The 9158-nt window shown below is 55.9% G+C and overlaps 1 protein-coding gene across 1 annotated transcript; it reads left to right on the top strand.

Annotated features, from left to right (window-relative positions):
* The first annotated feature begins 3592 nt into the window (after positions 1 to 3592).
* On the top strand, positions 3593 to 8777 carry NR4A2 (nuclear receptor subfamily 4 group A member 2). Its single transcript, XM_037398741.1, has 8 exons — positions 3593 to 3717; positions 4402 to 4524; positions 4700 to 5565; positions 6338 to 6467; positions 6555 to 6718; positions 7145 to 7347; positions 7789 to 7967; positions 8071 to 8777. Exons 3-8 carry the CDS (start codon positions 4702 to 4704, stop codon positions 8325 to 8327), a joined length of 1797 nt encoding a protein of 598 aa, XP_037254638.1. The 5' UTR covers positions 3593 to 3717; positions 4402 to 4524; positions 4700 to 4701; the 3' UTR covers positions 8328 to 8777.
* The last annotated feature ends 381 nt before the right edge of the window (positions 8778 to 9158 follow it).

The following is a 9158-nucleotide window of genomic DNA, read 5'->3' on the forward strand; positions in this document are numbered from 1 at the left end:
TAAGTCTTTTGCTCTGCTGAAGAGGAAACAAAGCTTCCCTCTCCCAAAACATCGCCCTGAAATGCTTGCCCAAGTTAGACAGGGCGCACGTGCATGGCTCGTGGCACGGGTACTGGAGGCGTGTTCACACGGGGAAGGGTCGGCAGCAGCGGATGCATTGCCGGTGTGGCAGCCTCTGCGTCCATCCGGCAGGGACGTGGCCCTGTTGTACAGGGGCACCCACCGAGGCTGGCTGGCCTGGAGAATAGAAGGAGCAAACCCGGGATGCTGCTGCAGGACACCCGTCTGACCGAGAAGCCAAAGCTGGGTTTGCCCATGTGCAAACAAACGGTTGCTTTTTGCACAGTGAGTTCCTGCCGTGCTGTGCTGCCCAAGAGTGCCAGACACAGAACACAGTTCAGACTTTATGCACTAACAGAATGGCGCAAGTAGGTGTTTCACGGAGCTCATGATGCGTTGCAGTCGCTGTGGGTGCTAACTGCAGCGCTAGCTGCATCCAACCGCGCTGGCCGCATCTCCTGCACTGGCTATCGCATACCTGGGCGCAGCTGCAGTGCCTGGCCAGTGCGGCTGCTGCCCTCGTGTCTGAGACACCAAGTGTTTCATCGTGGTCGTTGTGATCCAGTGACGGTCTTTCTCCTAACGGGCATACAACTGCACATCAGTTCCTGCGCTTCTTAATCTTAAACAAGCACTGACTTTCCTTGGGACCCTGCTGTGTGGGCAGATGGGAGTGACATGGATTTTTGCACTTTTCTTTGAAGTGACAGTCCCCAAAGCAAGCCTGTGTGCAGGTGGTTTCCAAAATACGGCCTACGGGCTCAGTTGTGGTGTGTCCTCCTGTGGCAGCTGTTCTAATGAGCTGCAGACTGCAAAACCTCATTAGACGTGGGCAGAGCCTTCCAGGAAGATGGATTTTTGCTTTTTGGAGCATGTTTGGGGATGGTCCTCCTATACGGGCCGTCCAAGGTCAAAACCACTTGTGACTCACCATTGCATCTGTTGACCGCTGACAGGAGGGCGTGGGCTCAGTGACGACACACCTCGGTGTGCGCACATGTGTGCACCTGCGCTTTTTCCTCGGGGAAGGAGGTGAAGCGGGCCCCGCGACGGGAGGGAGCAGCACCACTGAGCACGGTGGGTGTGAGCCCCACGACGGCTGGCTGTTCCTCGCCGGCGCTGCTTGTACGCAAGGCGAGCACGTCTCACCTGGGCGCGAGGGGTGTTGCAGTGACCACCAAAAGGTTTTCGCGGGGGACCTTGCTGTGCAGGTTCATGTCGCAGCAGTGCCACCCTCTTCCCTTGTCTCTGGTGTTGGGGATGGGGGTGGGGTGAGGCCCTCTTCAATTTAGCAGCTGCTTCGTTTTGAAGCATTGCTTTGCTAAGGGAGCTCAGCCTGCCGCGTGCAGAGCGCCCATCCGTGCCATTCTGGGGTTACCCTTCAGGGAGGCTAATGCAGCAACAAGGGACAAGGGGCACTTCATCGTTAGTACTTCGGGGGAAGAGCAACGGTTCTTTTTTAATTAAATGTGTTCTTTGTGCTCATGTATTTAGATACCAAAATACAGCATTTCACCACATGTATAAAATTGTGTTTGCATTTATTTAATTTACAGTTCTTTTTTAAAAGCATGTAGTCTCGAATGTTTGTTCTCATTTTTTTTTCACATCATTACTCTGATACTGCTTGATTAGCTCCCTCCCCAGTCATGATTGGTAATTAAAATAGGCATTAAAATTAGTCACTTAGCAATTTTGCTGTTCAATTGGCAATTAAATTACTTAATTGCAATTAAAGTCCTAATTTTAATTGGCAAAATGATAGATGTAGATTTAAGATAATATGTATAAATACTTTAATAAGTGTCTATATAAGGATTACTTAATTACTCAACTTCAAGTTTATGCTGTTAACTTTAGAACTTTTAAGTGAGTAATGAAATTTATATTACATCTATTCTAAGGATATGGTAATTAGATGTATTACTTATCTCTATAAGGGCCTTTGCGGTAAGTTTCTTCGGTGATGTTCAAACTAGAGCCTGGCCGAGCTCCCGGGGTCAGACCGACGTGGACAGTTCCGTGGCAGCCCTGCAGCGGGAGGCCTGGCAGCTGAAGGCATGCGCAGGGCGGCCGGCCAAGCTCCTCCGGCACCCTTGGGGTGAGCACAGCAGGGACAAAGCCAAGGCAGCGCATCCAGACTCGAAACCGTCATTTCATATAGTCCTGGCGGATCAGAGGCACCTTACAGCGTTGCATGATTTCTGTACTAATTTGTCTCATCTCCTCTCCTGTTGGATAAACCTCAGCAGTAATTCTGTAGGAGCAGGAGAATATAACCACCGAGTGGCAACGACCGTTCTGGATGTGAAGGAGCCAGACGGCAGCAAGCCGTTTGTCTCGGGTGTTTGAGTTTTTACAGCGTAAGCTGAAAGGTAAAAGCGTTTGCTGAGTGAGAACGATGACTGAGTTACAGCGGGGGAAACGTGTTGGGAAGGAAGGATCATGGTTTCCCACAAACCATTCCTATGTAAGCGCTTTGGAGGGTTTTGCTGCAAGGCAAGGGTTCGGGCTTGCAAAAGTTGGCATTTGAGGTGGAGGTTGCACCGCGCTGGGTGCCGCTGTCTGTCGTCCTGCTGTTCTGCACAGAATGGTATGACCGGGCCCCATGTGCAGCACCTTTCCCCGGCCTTCACTACGCCTCACACGCTCTGCTCTCTTGCACTTTTCAGAAAAAGCACCCGCGAGCCAACGCACCGTGCCTCGTGTGCGACAGCGTGGCTGCCCCGCAGCCATGAGACGTGATCTTTTGCCTTTTTCTTTTCCTTTTTTTCCGCGGGCTGGGTTGCAGCTGAGGGGCCCACGACCAGTGTCAGACCCACCTTCCGGAGCCTGTCCGGGAGGAGGCCGCGCGTTCCCTCCAACCTCGGAGCAGCGACCCCTCGGAAGCCCCGCGCGCCATCGCAGCTCGGCAAAATTAAAATTTCTGATAATTTTTATTAAGTGCAGCGCCCTTCATTACATTGAACCGCTTCTGCTTTGCATCCTCCCCCTGCAACTACCTCCTCCGGCCCGCGCCGGCCCGAAGTTGCGCGATCACCGGTGCAAAGCGGCTGGGTCCCCCCAGAAACAACCGCGGGGGGAGCGACCCAGCGCCCCGGGAGCTCCCGTCGGGGCGCGCGCTATTTTTGGCGCGCCGGGCGGTTGCGTCAATGGTGACGCCGGCGGGTGGCGGGGTGGGCGGGAGGCGCGCGGCGCCACGCCCCACTCTCACTTTTTCCCTTTCGCCGGGCGGGTGACGCCACCGCCCTCTATGCAAATGAAGCCCCGCCCCGCCGCGCTTTAAGGTGCCGTCGGGGAGGGGAAAAGGGGGGGCGGTGCCCACCTGAGGGCGTGTCCCTCGGTGTGATGTCACCGTCGGAAATTTACCAAAGGGAGCGCGCGGCCAAAGGGGCGGGGGAAGGCCGGCCCCTCCGGCGTCCTGATTGGTCGGAGGGGGTGGTGACGCGCGGTGACGCGCGGGGGCTCGAGGTGCACGTTGGCTGTGGCACAGGGAGCCCACATAAACAAAGGCACATTGCGGGGAAGGGACAGTCCGGCCGCTGCGCTGCCGCCGCGCTCCCCGCCGCAGCCCCGACGTGTTCCCGCCGCGCCGCGCCCTGCCCGCCGCCCGCCGCCGCCCGGCACTTGGATGCATGCACAGGTCTCCGCTCCCCGGTGAGTGCCCCCTCCCCACGCGGGGCTCCCACGCGCGGGGGGGTGCGTGGATGGAGGCGTGTGTGTGTGTGTCACCCGCCGAGCACGCGTGGGGAGCGGGGTGCGGCGCCGCGCGGCTCCGCGGCTCCGGTTCGGGGAAGGCTCCGTGGGTAGGGGGGGCTTGTCACGCTGCCCGGGGTGGGTGGCCCGTGGATGTGGTGTCACCCGTGGTGCTGTCAGGCGGAATCGGCGGGCTGCACGGCTGCGGCTGCTTGCCCGGGAGGGCTGTCACCGGGCGGCGGCTCACGGTCCCGCGGGGCGCCGAGACCCCCGGGAGGCGGGAAGCCCCGCGCCTCGCCCGGCTCCCCCGCGGACGCGTCTCTCGCCTTAGAGGAGACGGAGGAACGCACGGGCTAAACAGCAGAGCGGGGGGCGAGCCCGCCGGCTGTCCGAGATGCGAACGATCGCAGCCCGCCCGCTGAAAGTTTTCCTCCCGCTTAAAAAAACCCGCAACAATAATAAATAAAGCGAACAAGCCCGGCCGGCCCGGCGGGGGCTGCGGGGGTGCCCAGCTCCCCCGGGAGCGGGGCCGCAGGGGGGGCCCGGGCCGCGCGTCGGGCAGGGTCTGCCGGGGGTGCCCCTCGCCCCCCGCTGCCGCCGGCCCCGAGACAGCTTGAAGAGCCGCTGCGTGTGTGTGTGTTGCAGCCAGCGCGCTGGGCAGGCTGGAGCCCTCCTCCGTGCTCTGAAACCGCGGAAACTTCGCTCTCCGCTGACCTCCGACGCTGTCCGCCTTCAGCTCCTCCGAAAACGCCTCTAACCCGGCTGAAGGTTTGTGCGCTCCGCTCCGCAGCCCCCCGCGGCCCCGGGGCGGGGAGGGACCCCCCGCCTGCCTCCCTCCTGCCGGCGCCGGCCGGGGCAGCGCGGTGCCCGGCGGAGCGGGGCGGGGCGGGGGGGGCAGCGCGGTTGTGCGGGCCGAGTCTATATGACCGTGTTTCGTTTCCAGCCATGCCCTGTGTTCAGGCTCAGTATGGGTCCTCGCCTCAAGGAGCCAGCCCGGCCTCCCAGAGCTACAGTTACCACTCTTCGGGAGAATACAGCTCCGATTTCTTAACTCCAGAGTTTGTCAAGTTTAGCATGGACCTCACCAACACTGAAATCACTGCCACCACTTCTCTCCCCAGCTTCAGTACCTTTATGGACAACTACAACACAAGCTACGACGTGAAGCCACCTTGCTTGTACCAAATGCCCCTGTCCGGACAGCAGTCCTCCATTAAGGTGGAAGACATTCAGATGCACGGCTACCAGCAGCACAGCCACCTCCCCCCCCAGTCCGAGGAGATGATGTCCCACTCAGGCTCCGTGTACTACAAGCCCTCATCACCCCCGACCCCCTCCACGCCCGGCTTCCAGGTGCAGCACGGCCCCATGTGGGATGACCCCAGCTCCCTGCACAACTTCCACCCCAACTATGTGGCCACCACACACATGATCGAGCAGCGCAAAACGCCCGTCTCCCGCCTCTCCCTCTTCTCCTTCAAGCAGTCGCCCCCTGGCACCCCCGTCTCCAGCTGCCAGATGCGCTTCGATGGGCCCCTCCACGTCCCCATGAACCCCGAGCCGGCCGGGGCCCACCACGCTGTGGACGGGCAGGCCTTTGCCGTCCCCAACCCCATCCGCAAGCAGCCCTCCATGGCCTTCCCCGGCCTGCAGCTGGGCCACGCTCCCCAGCTGCTGGACAGCCAGGTGCCCTCGCCGCCCTCGCGGGGGTCCCCCTCCAACGAGGGGCTCTGCGCCGTCTGTGGGGACAACGCTGCCTGCCAGCACTACGGCGTCCGCACCTGCGAGGGCTGCAAGGGCTTCTTCAAGGTGAGCGGGCGGCGGGCAGGGCGACGGGCAGCGGGGGGGGGGGGGACCCGCCGGGGCAAAGAGCCGCTTTCCCCTTCAGATGGAAATTGGTTAGGACAGAGAACTGTGTCTGAGCTAACCATGTGGAACAGAATTCCCTGTGGTAAAATTAAGTGATCTCTTTATTTCACCATCCTGATTGAATAATCTTATCATTTTAAATAGAGAAGGTCTCCAAGGAATGTAAATAATATGAATGCCCACGGATTTGTATTTACTGAGCATCCCTTTCCCTCCTCTTGGCATATAAAACACAGCTAGGAGCTGTGAGGTTAGCTCAAATGTTAACGCTATCAATTTTCTCCTGTTAAATGCCCTGGGAAAAAAAAAAAAGAAAAAAGGAAAAGAAAAAAGGGAAAAGAAAAAAAAAGACGGGAAAATAAAAACAGTAAGGGGAAAATAAGGGGAAAAAGAAAAAAGGGGAACAAAAAAATGGGAAAATGGAAAAAAGGGGAAAAAGCAATTGTGAAGGGGGAAAGAAAAAAGAAGGGGATAATGATAAAAGGAAGGGGAAAGAGAAAAAGGGGAGACAAGAAAGGGAGAAAGGGGGATGAGAAAGGGGAAGAGGGGGAAAAGAAAGGGAGAAAGGGGGAAATGGAACATGGAAAGAAAAAGGAAGGCGGGGGGAAGGGGGGAAAGGAAATAAAGAGGCGGCCGGGGAGAGGGCGGTGGGGAGCGGGGCCCGCAGCAGCGGCCGCTGACGCCGCTCGCCCCGTCCCGTCCCGTCCGGCAGCGCACGGTGCAGAAGAACGCCAAGTACGTCTGCCTGGCCAACAAGAACTGCCCGGTGGACAAGCGCCGCCGCAACCGCTGCCAGTACTGCCGCTTCCAGAAGTGCCTGGCCGTCGGCATGGTCAAGGAGGGTGAGTCCGCGGGGCCGCCGCCCCCCGTCGGGCCGTGCCGGGCCGTGCCGTGCCGGCCGGGGCGGCTGAGCACCGTCTCTCTTGCAGTGGTGCGCACAGACAGCCTAAAAGGCCGGAGGGGTCGTTTGCCATCCAAACCGAAGAGCCCCCAGGAGCCCTCTCCCCCCTCTCCCCCGGTGAGTCTGATCAGTGCGCTGGTGAGAGCCCATGTCGACTCCAACCCGGCTATGACCAGCCTGGACTATTCCCGGGTAAGCGGGACCGAGCTCGCGGGGGGACCTAGCTGCGCCCACCCGCCCGGGGAGGGGGGGCAGCCGGCCCCGCTCCGGCGGCTCCGGCGGCCGGCGGGGAGAGGCGAGCCGGGGGCCCCGCCGCCCGGCCCGACCCGGTGCTGCCCGGCGCTGCCCGGCCGCCCCCCCGGGGGTCCTGCTCCGCCGCCGCGCCGCCCGCCCCGGGATCGGGCCCGCGGAAACCGCCCTCTGCGCACGGAGAGCGGCGACCTCGTAGCGCCGTTCCTAATTGAATTAATTGCCCCGGAACATCTCATTTCCTCACTGGTCAGGGAGAGGTTTAATTGTTATAAAAACTCGGCTCCCCGACTAGAAGCGGGGTTAGCAATTTCACGGGTTATATACTTTAGAGAACCTCATTAAGTGCTTTATAAAATGAATTTCCAGTTCCAGGCTAACCCCGACTACCAGATGAGTGGAGATGACACCCAGCACATCCAGCAGTTCTATGATCTCTTGACCGGCTCCATGGAGATCATCCGAGGATGGGCAGAGAAAATTCCCGGCTTCACTGATCTCCCTAAAACAGACCAGGACCTGCTCTTCGAATCCGCCTTCCTGGAGCTGTTCGTGCTGCGCCTGGCATACAGGTACGTGGCCGGCCGAGGGGGGAACTTCTGGGCAGTTATGAAATCAGATCCTTTCAAGGTCCACTGATCTGCGTTTTATTAACTCCTCGGTAATTAGGTGCCTCTTAAATCCTTCATTTATTGCTCTTCAAGTAATTAGTTGTTTAGCTCCCCCCACCCCCCATCTTCTCTCTCTTTTTTTTTTTAAAAAAACTTTTTCCCTTTCTCTTTTTCTTTTTTTTCTCTCTCTTTTTGCTTGTCTTTCTTCCTCTCTGTATCTTTATTTCTTCCCGTGTTTGTTTCTTCCTCTCTTTCTCCTTATCTTTTAAATCTTTTTTTTACTTTTCATCTTTTGCTCTTCTTCACCTTTGCTTTTCTTTCTTTTCCTCTGTCTATCTAATCTACCTTCATCCTTATTCATTCATTCATCTGTATGTGTTGGGGTTGTCACATTCCTTCCAGGTCAAATCCAGTGGAGGGCAAGCTTATCTTCTGCAACGGGGTGGTCCTGCACCGGTTGCAGTGCGTCCGTGGCTTTGGGGAGTGGATCGATTCCATTGTTGAATTTTCCTCCAACTTGCAAAACATGAACATCGATATCTCTGCCTTCTCTTGCATCGCTGCCCTAGCTATGGTCACAGGTCGGTGTCCCCCCTCCTTCCCGCTCGAGCCCCAGCCAGGCAGCTCCTTTTCCCTTCCTCTCCCTGTCAGACATGTAACCTCCTGTGTCCTTCTGTTTTGCAGAGAGACATGGGCTTAAGGAACCCAAGAGGGTGGAAGAACTTCAAAACAAGATTGTAAATTGTCTCAAAGACCATGTGACTTTTAATAACGGGGGCCTGAATCGCCCCAACTATTTGTCCAAACTCTTGGGGAAGCTCCCTGAACTTCGCACGCTTTGCACGCAGGGGCTGCAACGCATTTTCTACCTGAAACTGGAAGATTTGGTGCCACCGCCAGCAATAATCGACAAACTTTTTCTGGACACTTTACCTTTTTAAGACTCTTCCCGAGCACTTCCACTGAACTGAAGAGAATCTTCACCTTTCTGAAGGGGAATTCATCTGGGCCCAATGCAGCACCTCTGGGTGCCAGCTCCCCATCCAAACCAGTGTTGCTAACCTCCTGCAGGCAGAACGCGAATGGGCATTTTGGCTCTGGGGCATCATGGATGCAGATCATGGACAACACAAATACCATGGTATAAACTTTTTATTATCAGCTTATAAATGAATTTATTATTAAGGACTTCTGATTAAAGAGATGAACATATCTGGCAACGCCGGGTGCGCAGCTAAGACTCATACGGTGACAAAGCGTTAAGGTGACCCACAAGTCTCACCCTCCTAAAGACTAAAGTTTTCTGCTGTAAAAGAAAGCTGTAATATATACGAAACCTAAATGTTGCGTGGGTGGCATGTCATTAAAGGTGGCAAAGGCTTGTAAATTTATCAGATGCAGTTTGGCTTTTTAAAAATTATTCTGTGCCTATTTATGAAGAAATATGGAAAACAATTAAAAAAATAACTACAAATTAAAGCTAAACGTGTTTGCAAAAAAAAGAGAAAAAAAAAAGAAAGAAAAATAAAGAAGGGAGAATAAAGAGAAAGAAAAATAAATCTCTCCATACCAGGAAAGCATGACGATTCTAGGGTGACAATGTTATAGGCACTTGCTATTTCAGTAATGTCTATATTCTATAAATAGTATTTCAGACACTATGTAGTCTGTTAGCTTTTATAAAGACTGGTAGTTATCTAAGCTTCAAACATTTTCTCAATTGTAAAATAGGTGGGCACAAGTATTACAAAACCCGAAATCCTCCCCAAAGG

The sequence above is a fragment of the Falco rusticolus genome, chromosome 8, assembly GCF_015220075.1.
Source record: "Falco rusticolus isolate bFalRus1 chromosome 8, bFalRus1.pri, whole genome shotgun sequence".
Classification (NCBI taxonomy): Eukaryota; Metazoa; Chordata; class Aves; order Falconiformes; family Falconidae; genus Falco; species Falco rusticolus.

Coding starts and splice junctions, on each gene's coding strand:
- NR4A2 (XM_037398741.1), top strand. CDS start 4,702: ATGCCCTGTGTTCAGGCTCAGTATGGGTCCTCGCCTCAAGGAGCCAGC. Junction 6,468..6,554: donor CGTCGGCATGGTCAAGGAGG/GTGAGTCCGCGG, acceptor TCTCTCTTGCAG/TGGTGCGCACAGACAGCCTA. Junction 6,719..7,144: donor CCAGCCTGGACTATTCCCGG/GTAAGCGGGACC, acceptor ATGAATTTCCAG/TTCCAGGCTAACCCCGACTA.